General features: G+C 48.4%; 4 protein-coding genes across 4 annotated transcripts; 1 reads left to right on the top strand and 3 right to left on the bottom strand.

Annotated features, from left to right (window-relative positions):
* The first annotated feature begins 1,689 nt into the window (after window positions 1-1,689).
* Window positions 1,690-5,331, top strand: LOC100840700 (transcription factor bHLH57). The gene is made up of 4 exons (XM_003562120.4): window positions 1,690-2,191; window positions 2,628-3,020; window positions 3,137-3,544; window positions 4,790-5,331. Exons 1-4 carry the CDS (start codon window positions 2,150-2,152, stop codon window positions 4,880-4,882), a joined length of 936 nt encoding a protein of 311 aa, XP_003562168.1. The 5' UTR covers window positions 1,690-2,149; the 3' UTR covers window positions 4,883-5,331.
* A 1,645-nt stretch (window positions 5,332-6,976) lies between these two features.
* On the bottom strand, window positions 6,977-9,044 carry LOC100841775 (50S ribosomal protein L11, chloroplastic). Its single transcript, XM_003558895.4, has 4 exons — window positions 8,766-9,044; window positions 8,510-8,682; window positions 8,353-8,416; window positions 6,977-7,483 (listed from the first exon to the last, which is right to left on the bottom strand). Exons 1-4 carry the CDS (start codon window positions 8,959-8,961, stop codon window positions 7,275-7,277), a joined length of 642 nt encoding a protein of 213 aa, XP_003558943.1. The 5' UTR covers window positions 8,962-9,044; the 3' UTR covers window positions 6,977-7,274.
* A 329-nt stretch (window positions 9,045-9,373) lies between these two features.
* Window positions 9,374-12,254, bottom strand: LOC100840391 (psbP-like protein 1, chloroplastic). The gene is made up of 7 exons (XM_003562119.4): window positions 11,945-12,254; window positions 11,736-11,837; window positions 11,540-11,610; window positions 11,309-11,431; window positions 11,124-11,195; window positions 10,042-10,138; window positions 9,374-9,834 (listed from the first exon to the last, which is right to left on the bottom strand). Exons 1-7 carry the CDS (start codon window positions 12,237-12,239, stop codon window positions 9,728-9,730), a joined length of 867 nt encoding a protein of 288 aa, XP_003562167.3. The 5' UTR covers window positions 12,240-12,254; the 3' UTR covers window positions 9,374-9,727.
* A 610-nt stretch (window positions 12,255-12,864) lies between these two features.
* LOC100841472 (flavanone 3-dioxygenase 2) lies at window positions 12,865-17,775 on the bottom strand. The gene is made up of 4 exons (XM_003558894.4): window positions 17,340-17,775; window positions 16,977-17,224; window positions 14,219-14,543; window positions 12,865-13,687 (listed from the first exon to the last, which is right to left on the bottom strand). The coding sequence occupies exons 1-4, from the start codon at window positions 17,532-17,534 to the stop codon at window positions 13,445-13,447; spliced, it is 1,011 nt and encodes a 336-aa protein (XP_003558942.1). The 5' UTR covers window positions 17,535-17,775; the 3' UTR covers window positions 12,865-13,444.
* Between the last annotated feature and the right edge of the window lie 4,113 nt (window positions 17,776-21,888).

Genomic DNA, 21,888 nt, shown 5'->3' with positions numbered 1-21,888 from the left:
ATATCTAAATTGCCTAATTTTCATAAAAAAGATAAGTTGATTGATTAGCAATCGAATCTTACTTGTGCAACCAGGCGTCCACGACAAACCAAGCCGTACTGGCCAAGCGGGATTGGCCTGGCTTAACTTGCGCTAGCTCCTCATCCCGGCACACGCAAAACGCAAGGGTACGTGAGCGCCGCGCCACACGCATAACGCATTGCCATTCCGGCGGCGGACACATCCACTTCTCCAGGATGCGCTGGCTAGCACTGGCACGCAGGCACGGCGGAAAGAACGTGACAAGTCGACCCGTCTTATATTAATTTGCTTTGTTTCCATCCGCCTGACACGTTTTTCCGTGCGCCACAAAGTCTTCGCGCTTTCCGTTCCCGTGCTGCGCTCTCCGGCGCCCTGCCGCCCGGTCCAATGGTCCATATCCCCTGCATCGAGCCAAAACTCTCCTATATGTGCGTACGTACGTGCCACACACTGCAGAGTCGATGTCGAATCCATGCTCCGGTCCTGGCCGGCCAGGCACACGCAGCTATCACGAGAAGACTATGATGACGAGATCCATTGATCGGGCCGTGCCGTCGATCGGGCGCGGGTACTGATTAGCTACTAATTCGGGGAACACGGCCAAGGGAGACTTGAACGCTTCGTGTACTAATTCGTAACCCGTACTAGCTGCAACTTTCGTGTCTCGGCCGTACACGTACGCTACGTACACACGCACAACCGCAACGTAAACTTGCTATATATACCATCTTGTCTGGGTACGTGCTCATGCTCGTATAGTCGTGCATGCGTACACACATTTGCATGCACAAGCACAACCATTATGTATGTGCGCGTATTGTTCACTAATTGCTCATGCAAGTATATAAATGGAACTATGGAAGGAACCTAGCTAGCTAGCATGTGGCCATGTGGACAAAACGCATACCTCCGCCAAGACGAAAATGACAGTACGTACGTGGTACCAAAATGATGGACAAGATGGCATGCACGCACTTGATGCGTAGAGCCAAAACCTTGATTTACGAGCATGTTACGCGGATTTAAGGTTGGTAGTCATGCATGCATCGGTCGATCTATACGCCGATCCGGATATTTATGCAAGAAAAATACGAAACATGGAGCTAGCTATGTGGTCCGGCCGATCGATTATGACCGTCCATCATGCATGCACCCGTTGTACGTACGTACGTATGTATACACGTATGCTTCCACATGCCGTGTATATGGACCGTGCAGATGACGATGCTATACGTACATCGTACGCACTTCAATTCTGGCGCCACTCCAACTGCGTACGAGATAAAATCAGATCGCGCACACACGTACGCTAGAACACAAACGGTATTTTTTTGGGTGGTACCAACCCGACGGTGCTAGTCCTTGGAATTGTGCGTCGAATACAAGAGCTGAAAGGCCACAAATGGGGTTTACCAACTACTATACCACTAAGATAAGAAATAACATTTCTTTTCACTGTAACCAAGTAACTAAACCTCCTCCCGGTAATATTCTGCTCCGGCGACGAAGGCCGCAAATCGACCCCTCGGCTGCCTGCCGCTGTCGTCGCGCAGGACAAGTATTCTCTGCTAGCTGCGCCCAACACCGGCCACCAATAGCTCCAAATCTCTCCATACTCATCTCCTGCATTAGCTAGCTAGCAAACTGCACCGCCATCAATAATAATTCATTCACTTGTTACCCAGATCAATCAGTCGATGGAAATCCCCTTTCAAACGCCAGCCAATTCGTGATATCTCCCCGTTGTGACCCTACTACTCGGCAATCTCTCTCACAAGAGACAACTCCTCCGTCCCCTATCACACTCACTCCAGCCACTGAGGAGCCACCCAGCCTAGGTTGCCCACTGGTGCCCCCTGCTACTAGTAGCAGCAGCTGGGAGGGAAAGGGAGAGGGAGGGAGGAGGAGACCATATTTATTGCAACAGTATAGCTGCTCCTGCCGCTGCTCCACTTGCATTGGAGGAGCTAGGAGGAAGAAGAAGAGAAAGAGGAACAGTTGCTGTTGATAGCTCCTGCAAGCTTGCTGCCTCGGGGGCTCATTACTCATTGCCGCAGTTATTGCTACCCCTGTTTACACCACCACCACCTGCCTGAGCCTGAGACCGAGCCCGGCCACTCTATCTCTAATGGAGAGGATGCAGCTGCAAGGGCCCATCATCACCTCACTGGTAAGCTAAGCTCCGACCGGGCCGGCACTTCTCTTCGCAGTAATTGAGCAAACGTGCGGGTGCAGCTTCCATTCCCAGTCTCTGGATGCTCCAGCCGTGAATGCGATCAATGGACTGGGACTGGGAGTGAGCAATGCATGTGTGTGTATTAACTTCTCCCTGCTGCTCCCCTTCCCTTCCCCTTCTCTTCTTCCTTTGCGTTTAGTTTAGTTCCTCCTTTTGCTCCTCTTCCAATGTTAGCCAATGGCTAGCTTTAGCTCTACTAGCTCTGGCTGCTCTGTGCGCGCACGATCGCGCCATTCAATACTCCTTGTACTGCTGCTGTCTCTTTTAATGGCGCCCCCGTTTTTGCTGTCTCTTAACGTGCTGCTCTGCATTTGCTATGCCGGTCCTTGTTGCCCATGGCGCCGCGGCGACGATGGCGCTGATGGAACAGTGGGGGGAGCAGGCGGCAGCGACGGCCGCGGCGCAGGTGCCGTTCCTGGCGCTGCTCCAGGGCGCCATGGCGGAGGAGCAGGACGACGACAAGCGGCAGTACGCCGCCTTCGCGTGCCCCCGGACGGAGGACGCCGGCCTGCTCGAGAGCTGCGTCACTCATGCCACGGCGCCGGCGGCGAACGGTGGCGTGCCCGGGCAGCAGCGGCGGAGGAAGCGGCCAAGGGCGCGCCCGCGGGCGGCGCCGGCGCCGGAGGCGAAGAGGAAGAAGCCCGCGGAGGAGGCGGAGTGCCAGCGGATGACACACATCGCCGTGGAGCGCAACCGGCGCCGCCTCATGAACGACCACCTCGCCTCGCTCCGCTCCCTCATCCCCTCCGACTACATCCCACGCGTAAGCCACCCATGCCTCACACAAGAATTTATCAATTTAACCAGTCAATGCCGCAAGAAATCGAGAATTATAACTCGCAATCTTTACTAATTCGATGCGTGTGTCTGACTCTGTAGGGTGACCAGGCGACGGTGGTGGGGGGAGCGATCGACTACGTGAAGCAGCTGGAGCAGCAGCTGGTGGCGCTCCAGGCGGCGTCCGCGGCGGCGCGTCGAGGCTCCGTCTCAGTCTCCGGCGCCGTCGGGGTGGTGGTCGGGACGGCGGCGACGGCGGCGGCGGACGGCGTGTTCGTGGCGCCGCAGCACACGAGCTACTCGTCGCCCTCGGAGCAGGGAGCGGCGGGGGTGGACGTGGAGGCGATGGCGGCGGTGGGTGGCCACGTGCGGGTGCGCGTGGCGGGGCAGCGGTGGCCGGGGCGGCTGGTGCGCGCCGTCGCCGCCATGGAGGACCTCCGCCTCGCCGTGCTCCACCTCGCCGTCACCTCCGTCGGGCAAGACGCCGTCGTCTACTGCTTCAACCTCAAGGTACGAATTCGGCCGCCTTTAATTTGAATTTGAATTTGAACCTACGTACAACAGCTTAATTTTACGTCCTGTCGTGACTTGGTTTAATTAGCACATTGCTTTCTTGCTCTCCAGCGATTACTTTCACCAGTGTTTTATTTCTTCTTCTCTGCAGCGAAACAGTAGCGATTTTGTTCATGAGTAGCTAGCAGTATTTTACAAGGCCACTGTTTTGTTTTTTCAGCTTCAAAATGCACCAACACGATAAGAATATAAACTGCTTCTCTGTACACTAAAATTTCCGTTAAAATTTGCTCTAACTATTTCTCGTTAAAATTTGCAGTTTGCTGTAACATATAATAACATTCTAATAATTACTACTCGTTGAATTTCTTTATTCTGCGTCACCTAAAATTGCACATGACACCACTAGCTAGCTCAGTCTAAAGGACAGTTCAATTTCAGCTAATAATTCTTGCGTGTATCTTAAACATGGAGTGGAACGTAGTTGAGAATCTTACGTTAATTCAAGCTCTTAGAAAAGTGACTCGAGCGCGTTTTTCATTTGAAAGTCTGTCAATTTAGGATCCAATAGGCGGCCCTTTTTCTTGTAAAGTTTCTTAACCCCATGAAATTCAACATATTACCAGTATTACTACCATGGCAATCAGGCCAGGGTAGCATGATGCTGGCCGTTTTTGGGGTTTCATCACGATGGGGGTGACGTACAGGAGCACGTACTGGTAGTACCTGTGGAAAGCGAAGTTGCCGTTTTCCCTGCCGGAACGTAATCGTAAGTGCATGGAGAGATCTCGAGATGGGCACTGGCCGGCCTCTCTCGTACGATTCCGTTACACGGTTAGGTCGCTCTTGGGAGTATGCGTAGCTGGAGCGTTCGAATACGTACGATGAACACGCACTGGCTGGGCACTAGCTAGCTATACTCCGTCGATAGTACAGGACAGCTACGTGAGTCCAAGCCCCATCTTTTCCCCGCAATGTCTTCTTCGTCGTCGCCGTTCGTTTCGATTGAGCAAACAAACGAACAAAAACGCACCACCACCAACGGCAACCGCATGCATGCGCGATCTAACCGTACTTACTTACCCTTGATTCACTACAAATTGGCATGGGGTTCTAATTTCATTGGTGAACTGGTTGGCGATTGGTCCTGATAGTCTTGACTCTTGAGAGTAGTTGTTACAAACAAAAAATGATGTAAATTCTGATGGTGTTGTTGGGATTGTGTGTGCGTGTGACGTGCAGATTGAGGAAGGGTGCGAGGTGGCGACGGCGGACGAGGTGGCGGCGGTGGTGCACCAGATCTTCGCCTACGCCGCCGGCGTCGGCGTGTGCTAGCTGCTGACGATCGAGACTTGGTAGTGACCGGCCGGCGCATGCATGCAGGAGTATGGTCGAAGTCCAACAGATGATGAGCGGCACGTATGCATGGTAACGTACGTGCGACGACAAGTCAAAACTGGCAGAGGGTGACCATGCATGCATGCAAGAGGCCACGGAGGACGGCGACGCGGCCAGAGCCCGGGCCCATGAGCTGCGGACGAGACAGACCTCCTCCACTGCTAGCTTTTAGTCTCTGTAAACATGACGGCAGCTGTCATCTCTGACAGAGGCCGGCCGGGGAAGAAGGGCAACAGTGCAGCCATCTTCTCTCTCGTCTTGTTCAGTTGTTCCCTTTTTACTTTCTCAGTTCCTCTCCTCTTTTCTCGAGCCCTTGCAGTGTGTACGTTCAGTTTTACGTAACGTACGTACTTAGACACGTAACATAAATATCGCAAGTTCTCTCCTCTACTGCTAGCAACAGCTAGCTGCGTCCGGTGCTGTCGCTGCTGCTGTTTCTCTCTGGGAGGAGGGAGTGGCAGGCTTTGCCTCATCGGGTGTTGTTTCCATGTACGAGTAGGTGATACAGCTTTCGGCAGCAGCTGAGAGCGGGCGCTGTAGCTATCACTCTAGCTGTGCCTGTGCGGTGCCTACACGACACCACGCTCGGCTCTCGCTTCGGTTCGGAACTAGCTTCTCTGTTGCTGCTGCGCGTGGACCGAGGATGGAGCTAGCGGCCGGCTTCAGCACGTACTAGTAGTACACTTGTTCTCGCGGCGTGCCGTGCCACCCCACGCGTGTACTGCTTGTGGTACGTCTATATCTAGCCATAGCCTGTGCCGCGCCGGCCGCCGGGGTCTGGTCGTCAGGACTCTGGATCGATCATCATCAAAGCGAAAAGACCCGACCGCTGTAATGTTTTCACGCCCGCGCCGGCCTTGTCCGTGTGGGTTCAGCAGCACGTCCGTGGTTTCAGTACAGGGAAATGCGTAGCGGCACTTCCCGGGTCCCTCCTCGATCTTGTCCGCTGCATGCGGAAAGGAGGATCGTGAAATTTTTGTTTGTGCTGGGCGTTGTACCCACACTGACGAGCAAAGTCAAACGAGCACAGGCGTTTGAGCCGGGCGGCGTGACGTTAAAGCTAGCTAGCCTCCCTCCTGCTTCAGTTCCTCGTGTGACTGGGCCATAAGGCGGCCCGGAGGAAAGGAACGTGAAAGAAGATTATGATGAGCAAACGAGTGGGCTGGGCCGGATTGCCGGAAACCCATTGTCTCTCTCAACCTACTCGAAGAACTCGATCATCCCGCTCAAGGTCGAAACAGTTGCATTAGCGGTGCGGCTAATGGCATTGGATCCACCAGATTTCGCAGCGACGGGCGACGGCAGACGATGCTGCCCCGCCGGCGGCGGCCACAGCTTGAAGAACGGAAATCACGTTTCAAGGAGACGACGTAGGCCGGCCACGGGTTGTCCGGGATCGGGGAGAACAGTCGAGTCTGTCAGTCTGTCCCCGTGTCTTGATTCGGCGTGCGTCAGGAAGATCGGTCCATCTCCGCGTACAGTTCCTGAAGCAGCAGATGATATCTTGCCCGTGCACTTGCTCCTGCCGCCATTAAGACGGCTGCTCCAGAGTCCAGACATGGCTGACGCCTAGCTCTGCCCCTTTTCCTCTCTTCTCGAGATTAAAACGAAGAGAGAGATTACCGCTGCGATCGATCACCATGCGATGCGAGCAAACCTGCCTGTTCTCTGCCTCTGTACACACGCTTGGGCCAACGTTGGAACTTGGAACTCGGAAGGAAGTGTCACACCAATCACTTCCAGCCCAACACCGCCCAGATCAGATGCTTCAGACCTCCTTCTTTTGAGAAACAAGGAAATGTTTCAAGGTTCTCAGGGTTATGCAACTGCTTTGAAAGTTGAATGGCCTGAAAGGCCAGATAATGCTTACTGGAGTCTGGAGTAGAACTGCAATGCTGAAGAACTTGTGTGCCAAAAAATGGCATGTTTTTGGAAGAACACTAGAACAGCATGACAGAAAAAATACGATGAAGCCACGCAGATCTGCACACTGGGCTATACATATCCACTTGTGCAACATTGAAGAGCTTGTAGCATGCAAGCACATCTTTTTGGAGATGTAATAAATCGTATGGGTTTCTTCTTGTTCATTTTGTGGGCAACAGATTCAAAATGATGGAAATTTAGGACAAAACATATAGCAGCTGCACTCCAGGACACCGAATCAAATGATTACAGCTAGCCGACAACTGAAGGATATGACAACTGGTTGCTCTCAAACTGATGGGAGGAAAATTTGAAGGGCTACAGCAGATCGGCGAACAAAAAAGGAAACAAAATGTACAGGTGGACATTGCTAACGTGTTCTCTGGCTTGTCAGCAAAACAGACTAGAAGACCACCTTCTCCTTCTTCTGAAGGATTGGAGGGTCGACATCGATGCCCATATTAGCGGCAGTGCCCGCTATGATTCTCATCGCCGACTCGATGGTTTTGCAGTTCAAGTCCGGTAACTTCTCTTGGGCGATTGTGCGTACTTGATCCGCTGTTACTTTCCCGACCTTCTCTCGCTGAGGTTCTTTCGAACCTTTTTCGACACCTGAGAATTAGGATAGAAAAATGGAGATGAGACATTGTTTGCTTACTTAAATGTATTTGTCTGACAGGAGAGCTGCTTCAACATTCGAAAGAGTATTATTAGCTTTCTGACATAATGTTCTGTCTTTGGTTAACGTCTGCATGCAGAGTTGCAGACACACAAGAATACATCCTGTTTTTAGTCAATAATTTGCAAGCAACACATATTCATGATCAACGAGACCATGAGCTGCACATTAATTGATGAAAAAAAGGGAAATATCATGATAGAATCAAACCCCCAAGAATTACTAAGGAAGGTCAAGGTGTTGTGTTGATTTGACTGTATCAGGATTGTTCCTCAAGAACCAAAGTTCTAAGCAAAATCAACCAACTACCACTGCCAACTATAAACTGGATAGGTTTTCAAGCGTGCTGGCAGGGATTATGTCGATGCATGACAACTTAAATACCTAGCATAACTTTTATTATTTTAAGTGGTTCAGACCTAGAACAAGCTGTAAGTATACCAAGAATAGCATTTTGCCTGGTCTGCACTGACTTAGCCTAGAATTATACCCAGGACCAAGTAAGGGAAATAAAATTTGTTGACATGTACAGATTAAGTGCTATTTTTCACTTGATACAAAATCCAACAATGGCGCAATAGGAAATTGAATGACTTAGGAAGCCGTTTATTTATAATGCATTGAGATTTGAGATGCAAAGGTGTCGCGATTTCTAAATTTACCACACTCACCCAGCCAGCCACCTTCACGTAAAAAGCTATTAAAATACCATTTCTGCTTCCCCAATTGTTTCCACACACCGGCATTGTAGCACACAACCACAAGCTATGAACAATTCCACGCTAATTAATAGGGTAAATACCTGCAGCCTTGAGTAGCAGCACTGAGGCAGGAGGGGTCTTCAAGATGAAGGTGAAGCTCTTATCCTACAATACACAAACCAATTCCACACACATCATGAGAATTGAGAACTAATCCACATTCACCACTACACATACAGTTTAACGGTGTACGCTCACATCGAACACGGTGATCTCAACGGGGATGATGTAGCCGGCCTTCTCGGCCGTCTTGGCATTGTAGTCCTTGCAGAAGGCCATGATATTCACGCCCTTGGCACCGAGCGCGGGGCCGACGGGGGGCGCCGGCGTGGCCTTGCCGGCCTCCAGGGCCAGCTTTATCATGCCCACCACTGCAGAGCAAGAGGAACGCACGCGCTATTCAGCCAAAGCAGCACAATGGAGTATCCGCGTGAAGGTAGAGACGAGAGGGGACCTTTCTTGGCCTTGCCCCCGGGCTTGGGGGGCGCCATGGCCCTGACGACGAACACCCTCCGAGATGGGTTGGCCGTGGCCGTGGATGCGAGCGCTGCCGGCCGGAGGAAGGAGGAGGGGGCGCCGAGGAAGGAGGAGGTGAGCTTCTTGGCCGTCGGGGAAGGGAGCCCATGGAGGGATAAGGTTGTGGTGGCCATGGCTGCGAAGTTGTCCTCTGCTCTGCTCTGCCCTTTCCTATCTTCTAATCCGCAGCTTCTCCTGGTCTGGGACTCGGTTAGCGAAGGGGAAGGCCTTTTCAACATGAATCCGTTTCGTCTGAAGGATAGCGTGTTTGCTAAAATCCGCCTCCCTGCTCACAAAACGGGTTTCAAACTGCAATTCAGGATGTACATTTAATCATGCTTGCTAGGAAGACGCATTTGGGAGCGCGGGCCTCGGCACTTGCACAGGTTAGAAAAGGGATTGCCACCCGTAAAAAAAAAAGGATTGTCAAGCGGGAGCCAGGAATTTTTTTCCCACGCATGTGAATTTGGCTCTCAAATTTCCTCAGAAAAATACATTTTCTGAAGAAAGAAAACACACCTGATGGTTTCATATCACTCTCCACAATAGACTTTTTTTCCCTCTCTATGTAACACTGATTATAGGGTGACACATTTACACGGTCCAGGTTTTTTTTACTACTCACTCTAATCAATAATAAGTGTCTTGGATTGTAACTTTGTACTAAATCTAAGACACTTATTATGGATCCGAGGGAGTACAAAGATCAGAGTACATAGGCTGAAAAGATATACATACAAAGAGAAGTATTTAATTCTCAGACCACAATTTTCAAAGCAAAAAAGAAAGAAAGAAGAATCAATACACTCCATGTCCTCCTCAGTATTTACCGTTGACCTTGCCAGTCGCAGCTCCCGAAATCGAACAAGTCAACAAGAAAATCAGCACCTCAAGCACCCCTTATACTTTTGTCTCAATTTTGAAGGAATCGACGATTTTGTGTAGCCTGTCCTTCATCTTATCCCATCTCCTCTCGTTTGCCCCTGTCGCCAACGTGTAAAATTTGCCTGCAACATCCCGTGCACAGTGAGGACATAGTGGATAATAGTGACCACTGGCCAGTGACAACATTGATCAACTTCACAAATACAAGTCAGAGATCGTAGAAATTTTACAAGAGAAGCTGATGGAAGTTTGTCGAGGGTGTGCAACAAGACTAATATAACACTATAGACAGAGAAAGAAAAGGATGTCAGACAGATAGGAGCTGGTACCATTTGCAATGGTAATTGTACCAAGTGCATGTCTGGTGAAATTTGGAGCCTGAGCTGTGAACTCGAAAGTGTAGTAAGCTCTTCCATCAATATCATTCTGGGCAATGAAATGAACCTTGTGAGTTTAACAACAAAAGAGTACAAGAAATTCATTCGCAGAAGAGAATAACATATAATTGTATAAAATGGGGCTGGGGGCTCTCCCCTACTTTTCTAAAAAAAATAACATATAATTGTAAAGTAGCAAAATATATTTGAAAAACGACACTTGATTTGAATACCCTAACCGGAAAGAATTAAGTACTGGATAGTTTGTTCAAAGGATTGATAATTTGATGTTACAGCCAGACTCATTTCTAGAACACTGACATTGCAAAATTGTCACCATGATTTGCACGTATGCATGGTTCTTCAGAAACAGTAAGTATGACGAACAGCAGCAAATGTATAATTCATAGCAGTAACCTTTTATTAATAGAAAAGTGATATTTACAGTACAATTAAATAAAGATTGCTCAGTGAAGAAGTAGGCCAATGCAGATTCCTTTGCACTTTGGAGCTGGAAGTTCTATTGGGGAAACTCAACTTAGAAACACATTCTACTTCCCTTCCCTCTCACACACATTTTTATAAAAGGGCTGTTCTGTTGACAAATACATTTCTCGTAGTTCTGTAGTCTCAATTATCTAAAATGTAAATGTATATTTATGGGATGTCTATTTTGGAAGTGGCATATGTTATTCTTTCTTAAATATAAACTTTTTAACTATTAGATCAGAATATCCAATGTAATCCAAACACGAGAAAAAATACACTTGCATTTAACATAAAGCCAGCCAAATGTACGGCTAGCAAGCCTGGTGTATTTTACTCCAGGTTTACTACTAGTATTACTGTATTTTTCAGAGAAAGGTTGTGTAGCCTCATGGTTCAGTGTTAGCAGAAATTGTTCACTTGAGCAAGACTAGGGTGTTTTACAAGATTTGACCAAGCATTGGTGTGCATGAAACGGTGATAGAATATCATTTTAGGCATGCATTCTGTTGCATCTTTTTCAAAATTTAATTGGAAAAAAGGCACACCTCTTTTGCCTCGATTAACTTTGTCTTTTGCGTAGGTGGAGCTAGAACTTTTCGTATCAAAGCCTCAGCAACCTGGAAAAGACAGCATAAGTGGACCACATATAAACATGTATGTTCCCCAAGACCCAATTATAACTTCACAAGGTTCAAACTAAACTTATACTCAGAAGGAAATACCAGTAGACCTGATCTGGAGGCCCGAGGTCACGGATGTCCTCCTTCGTGGTCTGAATCATGTTGATGCTCACACTCTCCAAGGGCTCAATCACATCTTTGTACACCTTGTCTTGCCCTTGCACAGCCACTTCCTAGATGATTATCACCATCAAAGTTTGCGATCATGGATCAACTTAACCTTACTGACAACTATGTTTACCTGACCATCGAGTAGAGCACAGAATCAAACAGTTCCTTACCTGCCATCCAAACGGGTAGACGAAGGAGTAGCCAGCTTTCCTGTCGATCACAGGCAGGTACTCTGCTGCGACTATACCAGACCAAAATTGTTCTCAGAGATCGCACCCCACAAGTCATTTTGCTGTACTAGCTTTTTCATGGGCGCAGAGAGTCATTCTACGCTGATTGATAGATGCAAAGAAAAATTAAACTCACGTGCCGCCTGGTTAGGCCGCCGGGAGACGAAGGCGGCGGCCGCGGCAGCCCCAGCCACAAGCACCTGCCGCCGCGGGGAGCTCTCCACCGCCGCGGCGTCACCTGACAACATATATGGCACAACGACGTCACGCAGGGAGGAGGGGGCGACGAAATCGCCATAAATCGGAGGGGAGAAATGCGAAAGAAGCAAGCGGAAGGTCACCGACCGCTGGTGGCGGTAGGGGAGGCGGCGAGGGGCCTGACGGCGGCGCAATGCCGCTTCCGAAGCGACGACGGGGGATCCTGGCGTAGCCCGCGTGGCGGGAGCGAGGCCGCCGCTGTGGACACTGCTGTGCCTGTGGCGGCCATGGCTTGGGACGCGGATAGAGCGAGCGAGCGGGTGCGGACTGGATTACGCTTCTTCTGCTCCACACGAGAGGGCACGGGAAGAAGATGCCACTGCCACACAGGAAGAGTGTAGGGCGGTTGGGCCGACTGGGCACACCTTAAAACCCGGCCCATTTTGGCGATTTCAGTCATTTGGGCCCAACTGGAATTAGAACAATTTGAACTATAATATTAAAAAAAGAATAATTTGAATTATTATTACGGATAAAAACACGAATTTATTGCTTTTATGAAAAGGAAAAAAAGGAAATTCTTGACCTTAACATCCATCGATCAATGCACGCGCCAGATATTATTAATCCGTCCGGCCAATCACATACGTCACAAATCTCGTAACAACAGGATTAAAAAATTACAACTCATGCAACCTCAATACTATTGCTATGCTGCCACCCACATCGGCGGAATAATTCCAGTGCAAACATCTCCAAGAAGCTGCAATCAGCTCAATAAAAGCAGCCCAAAGCAGCTACTGTATTATTTTCTGTAGATTCACCTCATCTTTGATCGTCAATTTGGCATAAGGTCATGAGTGGAACCATAAAAGTTTTAGTTTATGTTTTGTTTTTTAGGTTTTGAGTTCTCGTTTTTCTGTCGCCACGGTGGCGACAGATCTAGAGACTCCATTTCAGAGAATCTCGATGCAACTTATAGTTTCAGTTTTTGTTTCAAAATTTTCAATCTTTTGTATTCTATTTATCGAATCAGTAAAATCAAACATTTCTTAAGAAAACATAGATAAAAAAGAACATGCATACATTATTATTTTCTGAAGAGAATAACAGAATCACCGGTCGCTTCATCGATCGATGCACAGACCATATTATTAAAGCGTCACAAGCACATAGGGCTCACAAATCTCGTAACAACAGGAATAAAAAATTACAACTCATGCAACCTGGAATATTGCTACGCTGCTGCCACCAACATCAGCTGAATAGTTCCAATGCAACCATCGCAACCACCTCCAAGAGGCTGCACCCAGTTGCTAAGGATTGCTGCGTCTCCACCTCACCGAGCTCGGGCTAGCTACAATAATAGTTCTCAAAAAAAAAAAAACTAGTAGCTACATGTAGTTCTTTAGATAACGGAAGGGACAAACTCTGCATCATCACCAGGCGATGCATATAACAGCCAAAGCTACAATCAGTTAGAGCACAAGTCTGCTGTGGAGGAGCTGCCACCATGATCAGTTGAGAGGGTTGTAACAGACAGCAACAGAGAGTACGTACTTGCGTGTGCACACCAAAACGAGACTGGAAACAGAAAAAACACGGAAGACCAAAAAGTGTCTGAATTTCTGCTGACCGTCTAATTAGCTAGGTTCTGAAGAGCTCCAGGCAGTGCTCCTGGTCCAGGTTCCGGCTCCAGAACTTCTTGTAGTACTCGTCGTACGTGTAGTTCCTGTAGACGGCCGGGGAGGCGTCGCCAACGAGCTTCTCGGCGGGGCCGAGGACGACGCTGTTGCAGGGGCACATGAAGGAGGCAATGGACATCCTTGGCCTGTCCGAGTTCACCACCGCCCGGTGCCACACGCTCTTGTATCTCCCGTTGCTCAGCGCCTGCATTTTGGAAGAATTGTTTTACTACTTGTTAGCAGCAAACTTCAGAGTTTCCAGTCTCCTGAATGAGTGAATTCAGAAAAAAAGAATATTTGATTTGCTTACAGGCATCTGGCTACTGTAGGCAAACATGTGTTGACAGTTGACAGAAAGTTTATATATACATTGATCATGTGTATTGTATGATACTCCACATGGATTGGCGAACTAATCATATGATCGCACATGCAGCTAGCCAGCATTTGCAACGAACCGGTTACCGGTGGGCTGTTCACGTGTCCTTCAATTTTTGTTTAGATTCTTCTTGTGGTCGGTCAAGTGCTTGTCTTATGTATGGATTGTAGTTTATAGTTCAGAACAGATCGAACAATATTATAACTGCATTTCTAAACAATTAGCAATGTGTTCTACAACTACAGGTCTGCTACCTACCACAAGATACAGTTCGAATTAGTAGTGTAATGGGATCTCTAGTGTAATCGACATTGGTTTTCTGAACTGAAATGATAGATATGCATGATCGTGCATCACCTGCAGCTGGTCGCCGAGATTGACCACCAGAGCGTTGGGCCGCGGGTTCACGGCGATCCATTGGCCATCCTTGAGGACCTGAAGCCCGGCGACCTGCTCGTCCATGAGCAGGATGGTGAGGGCGTTCGGGTCCGTGTGCGCCGGGAGCCCGTACGTCAGCTCCGGAGAAGGGCACTTTGGGTAGAAGTTCACCGCCATGTGCTGCTCCTGCTCGCCCAGGACCTTCTTCATGTAGTCCTCCTCCAGGCCTAGGCTCTCGGATATCGCCGCGTACAGCCTGAACCCGAGCTCCCGGATCTCCTTGCAATATGTGCTCATGACTTCCCTGCGTTCATCATCAGTAAAAACACCGGTTAACAACTCGGTGATAAAACTTTCCACATGTGGATATGACGCTCTCCCGGTCGGTTTCTTTTGTTAATCGTTATCAACAAAAATCTTACATGCAGATATATATCTTTTGCAACGATTAAGTACTAGTAGCATATCTGTCGAGTGAAAGTCAGACAAAAGGAATTGCAGTGTTATGGCCCGTGCTGCCTGCACCAGCAGCGATCTTGGTCCTGCATATGTTCCTTGGTCCTATCCATGCTCCAACTAATGAGATCTAGCGAAATACCGTCGTATGCCCACCACCACGTATTACCCCCGACCAAAGTTGCTGCTACGCTATGCTGTCCATGGATCCCCCAATGAGATGAGAGAAAGATTCGCACGGTGGCCGGATCATCGGCAGGTGAAGTGTTCACTCAAATCAGTGCTGCTGCTGTCCTGTCCTGTGATCGGACGACACCCCTCCAAAAACATGTCCTTGTGATCTCACCGTCTTTCTCGTCACTGAAATCACTCTCATCGCTTTGGCTGATGCTACAGCGCTTTTGCCCCGTTCATGGTAGATATCAAAAGAGGCATACGTACGCCCCAGGCTTGGCTCTCACGCCCTCGTGCTAGAGCTAGATCGTCCACCCAAATCATTTCTGCTGCTGCTGCTGCTGTCCTGTGAACCACACGTACCTCTCCAAACTCCTGTCCTTGTGAGTTCACCGTCTTTCCCCGTCAGTGCAATAGTGCATCACTCATCGTCCCGTTGCTGTCCTCTGGCCCTGGCTGATGCTACAGTGTCTGCTTTTTTGCCTCTTTCATGGCTAGATGTCTAAAGAGGCATACGTACGCTCAGGCTTAGATCTCACGCCTTTATGCTGGATCGTTCAACCAACAGCATCTAGAGGTGCGTGTGGAGTCAGTTTGGAGTGGACTACTGCTATGTTAGTCGCCGAACCCACTTATATTTGCTATACTGGTAGTAGTTTTCCGGGGAACGACGCCCCCTCCAAAATCCTGTCTTGTGATTTCACCGTCTTCAGTGCATCACTCATCGTCTCTCGTTGCTGTCCTCTCTGGCTTTGCCTGATGCTACAGCCTACAGCTGGTTGCTTTTGCCTCTTTCATGGCTCGATGTCTAGAGAGGCATACGTACCCTCAGGCTTAGCTCTCACGTCTCATGCTGGAGTAGATCATTTTTTCAAAACAGACCTCATGCAGCATTTAGCAGTGGTGTACCCAGCCCGGTGATTAGGTGAGGCACGCCAATGATATTTAAAATTCTTTTTTACTAGTAGAAATTATGTATAAAAAAAAAGAATCGTAGTGTTTATGGATCGGAGGGAGTAGTTTTTGTCCCAACCAGCATTAAGAACATAATATTTGTCACACCTGTTGAAATATAAATGGATTGCCCTCTTTCTTCCATCAGTTTTAGCTTTTGAGTGAACTGGTTCGTTTCATGTAACTCTTCATGGTATCAAAACCAATAGGTCTTGAGTTCGAGACCCGGCTGACGCAATTAAATTGAAGCCGCTTTTGGTCCGTCTTTAGGCAAGTATATTGCCCTACTTACCATCAGTTTGAGTTTTTGAGTGAACAAGTTCGGCGCATGACACTCTTTTAACACCCGATATTGAAAACCTGGGTCCACCACTGACATTCGGACATTTAGAGGTGTGTGTGGAATCAGTTTGGAGTGCGGACCACTGCTATGCTATTCGCCCAACCCACTTATATTTGCTAGTAATTTTCTTGGATCTGTACTTGTGCTTTTTCTGGATGCAGGAATCCCTGTCTGGTCCTATAAATGCTTTGCACAAATGGAGGCCCTTCCTGACTCTCTAGCACATGGAAGGGCCGTTCCAGGTACAGTGTGGTTAGTCCAGTACCAGTACAGCATCCTTCCAGTCTCACGATTCATCAGGAAAGAAGAAAAAGATTATGTTATGTTTCTTTCTTTGTCTCTTAATGGTTGATTCTTGGAAACGCCAGCAAATTTAGCTTTTGGCATCAGTTAGCAAAGACTTGGGAAAAGGTGTTCTTTCTTAGATTAAAAAAAAGGTTGCACCTACTGATGCTGATGCTGGAACGTGAGAGGACTCGGAAATAACATTTTGATTTTACCTTGGGCATCAGTGAACAACTTTCTAAAACTAGCGCCAAAGTGACCAGGGAACACATAGTAGTACGAGTAGCACTATAATTTTAAAAGCATTTGGTAAGTGTAGACTAATTTAACACGGTTGTGTAGGATTTGCACCGTCCACAGGAGCCCGCACGAGCTTAATTAGTCAATTCCCTGCTCTGTTTCTTTCAAAAGCGCAGGCTGAATTCAGCAAGATCCGTCATTTTCCAGCAACTTTCTCGGGAGTGAAAACAAACAAAGAATGTCCGGCCGCACGGATAGACTAGATCACTAGACGGATGGGATTACCTGAAGGCGGAGGGATTGGATGGCCAGTCCGGGACGAACTGCTCGAGCGGGTGGCAGTGGAGGCGGAGGTAGTCGCGCCAGTTGTGGACGGTCTCCTTGCGCACGTTGAAGCTTGTGGACAGCCGGATCTTCTTGGCCGGGTCGTCCGAGTAGAGCTTGGCCTTCTCCTCCGGCGACAGCCTGAAGAACTCGTGCGCCACCGCCATGGCCGCCTCCATCAGCTCCGCGGGAAGCCCATGGTTGAGCACCTACGTGAGTGGCGGAAAACAGAGTAATAATCAGAATCACACGACGCCTGCAGTGAACAAAGCTTGGAAAACAGAGCACCCATGACAGAAAACAGAGGATGTTTGAGTAAGGAACCTGGAAGAAGCCGTGGGAGCGGCAGGCGGCGCCGATCTGGGAGACGATGGCGGCGCGGTCGGGGTGGGCGAGGTCGACGACGGGGATGTGCGCGTCGGGGACGACCTCGTCGAGGCGGGGCCGCTCCGCCGCGTCCCGGACGTAGCTCTCCGGCAGCGTCTCGTGCGCGCACGTCGAGATGAGCTGCTCCGCCATGCCGATGCCGATGCCGCTTGATCGAGCAAGGAGCAGAGCAGAGCAAGAGCCGCTCTGAATTGAAGCTCAACTGAACAGGGGAACGAGGAAGACGAAGAAGGGATGGAGGGAGATTTATGGAGGATATGAAACGAAGCGCCTGGCTCACGCGGTTAAGCGCAGTTGACTCGATTGAGAGCTGCGGTCGTCACCCGGAGCCGACGTCATGCCTGGTGACGGCAGCTGAGACACTGGCCTGGCCGGGCGCGCACACACACGTCCGGACACACACGCAGAGACACTCGGCAGGCAGACCCCCAAGCGGCGCCACGCCTTTTCGTTCGCGGCGGGGGGCCTGGATGCTGGAGCCGAGAGCTCGCCGCGTGTGTGTGTCTGCTGTCTGCCTGGCTTGTTGTCCTCCCGTTTAGGCACCGAATTGGCCCAGCTTTTAGGCGCTACCGGACGGATGCACCGCTCTATTAAGCTTCATTAGCATCAGTGTTAGTGTGTGTGTCTATCTCTAATTCGTATGATTTTTAAGAAATGGAGTTTAATCGTAGTCAACGTTTCAGTTGGATTAAGATCTGAGAGTCATCTTCGTTTTCTCATCTTTCACTTGATACCGTTGGAGTAAGATCCAATGTGCAACACGTCGACTGATCTCTAAAAGGTGGAGGTCAAAATGATGCACGAAACCACATTATTAATTTATTATCAAGCCTGCCAAAATAAAATACATCACTGAAAAAACCAAAGTCACCAATCTATGCCACAACCTGATGAAGGGGAGGGCTGTTACGAGACCACATGCCTTGACCGCATACCATCACTTAACATCGAAATCCGGAAACCACACCAGGCACATCCGGTCAAGCAATGTTCATGCTCTAGAATCAGCTTCCACCTTCTTCCACCAACCCATCTTCAGAAGATGGATCGACGCATTGCAACTTGTCAAGCACGACGAGCAGGCACCATCACGAACCTTGCCGTCGCATGCCAACATGATCCATGAGCACCAAAACAGCGCCTCCAGGCAGGAACACGATGCCACAGCGCCGCCGCTGCTCATACCACAAAGCCGGACCTAGGGTTTTCCTGGAACTCGAGACAAGTGGATCTTGGGGCTGAATCGCTTGTCGCCATCTCGCTAACATGGTCAGGTGCACAAGATATTCTTGATGGATTACTTGCATGGTCTGTATACTAACAAGTTAGTTTCAGGTGTGTCCTTGCGAAATGGATCAATGAGCGAGCGTTATAGATTGGGCTGTGGATTCTCAAACTTAATGACACGTATAGATTGATGCCCGAGAGTGCTAAGCAATTTCCGTTATAACCCTTAAGGGCAGTCATGGCATCATTTTTAGAGGCGCGATTGCTGAAGAATGCTCCTAAAATGACAAATACTGGCTAAAAAAAAGATTTGCTTCAACGACCGTATGTGCATGCCCAAACTATTGCATCGTGTGGACTTGCTCGTGGAAATGCCTAACTTTGTTTTTGGCGAGGACTGATCAGGAGGTTCTCTGACTTGGGTAACACTATACCTTTCTTCTTTTGTCTACGCCTCGAAATTGGACGGCACATTATTTCCTTGCTCCCTTTTCTCTACTCCGCATGGTGACGTGTTCCGAAATATAGAACTTACGTCTGTACAACTAAGATAGTGGCACTACAAAAATACCCAAATTATTGCATCGAAGTATTTGATTTAAAACAAAACTAAAACATTTTATAATTTGAACAGAGGGAAAAGCAGTAGTTCAATCTGAATACCCATTACTACCAAGTATCGAGGGGCCTTACTGTGCGTGACTAGTAGAACTAGACCTAGAAACGGGCAGCCTGGCAAGACGGCCCGGCCCGAAGCCTGGTGTCCCGAGCTGGGGCCGGGTCTAAGATTTCCGCCTGAAGCCCGTCCCGAAAGACCGAAATGTATTAAAATGAATATTTTTCTAAATTATAGACATAAATAGTCATTTATTTATTAAAAAATAATTATTTTAATGCTAACATGGTCTTCTTCTGGGTTTTGGGCCGGGCTGGGCCAGGCTTGAGGTTTCTCCATCAGGCTTTATGAAGCCCAAACCCGGCCCTGTTCGGGGTTTGCCCATGTCTAGTACGAGCGCACTATATTTGATTTGCAAGTTGCAACACAAATTCAACAAACCGGCTATGCATGGCCAAACTGTTGTGTGGACTCGCTTCTATTGATCGATCGAGATGCCTAACTTTTTCTTGCCTTTTTCCTTTTTTTTGTGAGGACTTTTGCAGGAGGTTCTGACCCAGTAACCCTTTCTGCTTTCGTACGTCTTGGCCGGTTATTGGACGGCACTTAATTTATTTCCTTGCTCACTTAGGCCCCAGGTGTAATCGAGTACAAAAATAGTACTTTAATACAACCTTAGTAGGTGTGTAGCTAGCTTACATTCAAAAATTAACACCCAAAATGAATGACTAGTGCTTCTTTGCTTTCCGCCGAGATGGATGATGACGAGGAATTATTTGTACGTTCCCGTAGAGAAAGTGCACAACGAGGGAGAACAAACGGAGAATAGGTTTTGCCATCTGATAACACCTGATAATTACTTAGCACGAACATAAATGTACAAGCATTTTGAAATGGCAAGTGCTTAAGGGGGCAAGGAAACAAATGTCATCGGGAAGCTTAAGGGGGCTGCTGCTCGTTCTCCTTCCCACTGTCTACCCAGTATTCCATTTTTAGTCTACATTGCTAGTCGCCGTCGGCTAAATTAAGAGTTTTCGCCCTGTCAAAGCGGCTGCTTTTCAAACTTTGAATCGTACTCCTAAATTAGCCACTATGCTCTGCATGCACGTACTGGTCAAAATATTCTTCGTGTGGCTCTTCAGATTGAGACAGCATTGGCCTTGGCCAAGTCCAAGCAAAGCGCCAGCGCTGATATATTTTTCTGCTAACGGCAAACCACAATTCTTGATCTCCAAGCGTGAGCCCCCATTTGTCCTCACCATATGTTCATTTGAGAGGTTTTTGGACAAATGGGGGTGGATAAAATATCAATTTGTCCAATGGTAACCCTCGTTTATCACTTCATGAGTCTTTCACATGTGGGCCAAAAAGACAAGTGAACAAGATTTAGATGAGTTTTGCATAAATAGGGGTTTCCCATATTCTCCCCAAATTTGGAAAAAAAATAGAGGTGTGGATCACTTTTGGACAGATGAGGGTTCTCATTGATTTGTATATTTTGGTCATGTACCACGTATGAACAGATTTGGAAAAAAAGGAGGATCGGGGGTTGCCCTTGGAAGGGCCTATGTCAGAACATGATAACATGCACATGCATGATTATGTATTTGCTAACCGACTCCAAACGAAAGTATATAATTATACGTTTATAGAAGTTGGGTCTGATCCGTGTCGTTTTCGTTCAGGGTTGGCGACACGACACAGTCCAGTACGAACCAGCTCGATTGGAAAGAAAAAATGATACGTGGCAGCCTGTTCATTTGGGAAAAAAACTATAGCTACGTATGCAAGGTGCGTCAGACTTTATCATACCTGTCCACCGTGCATACTCCCATAAATTAGTATCCCACGCGGCCACGTCATCAACCACGTGCTGCATTTTCTGTTCTGTCGTGGCCTCTAGCATTGCGTGCCAGCTGGGAGTGCCCGCCATCATTTGCTCCTCTTCGTCAAATACTGCTAGTTGTTAGAGGACGACAAAGCTTGACTGTTGATTTTTTTTTACTGCCGGCGTTTTACTGTGATTATTTGGATTGCTATTTGGAGAATCAGATGTGTGAATTTGTCTTGAAAAGATGACAACAACCCATTAAAAGCTTTGAAAATATAAAATGTTTGCACTCAAACTTGTGTCTGACTCGTGATCAGTTTTCATTCTGACTTCATATCGGCGGTAACTTCAAAACTAAATCCACGCGGATATGTTTTACAAAAAGATCTTTTTTTTTAATGTTACTGGATGATGCACAAGTTACCGCGTGACAATTTTCTTATTCCCTCCGAATCATAATAAGTTTCTAGAATTTAGTGAGTACAAAGCTAGTACAACTTTGTACTAAATTCTCGACACTTACTAGCGAACAGAGAGAATACTACCTTTGCTTCCTAGCGCATGCAGCCAAGTAACCATCCCCTGGAACAAATAAAAATATAGGAAGAAAACGCTTCGCGGAAATGTCGCACGAGGTGACGGCGAAGGCGACTCGGACGATTCCGGCCAGATCTGATGAGGACTCTCCGTGCCGGGTTAGAACTGGGCAGGATCTCGAAGAAGGATTCCTCCCGTGTGGGGGGAGGGCTTGTCCCCTCGCGAAATACCTGTCGTGGAGGGGATGGATCTCGATGGCGGCGGGAATATGCGGA

The sequence above is a fragment of the Brachypodium distachyon genome, chromosome 1 (assembly GCF_000005505.3).
Source record: "Brachypodium distachyon strain Bd21 chromosome 1, Brachypodium_distachyon_v3.0, whole genome shotgun sequence".
Taxonomy (NCBI): domain Eukaryota; kingdom Viridiplantae; phylum Streptophyta; class Magnoliopsida; order Poales; family Poaceae; genus Brachypodium; species Brachypodium distachyon.
The sequence above is the reverse complement of the archived record's forward strand: the minus strand, read 5'-3'. Positions and strand labels throughout refer to the sequence as shown.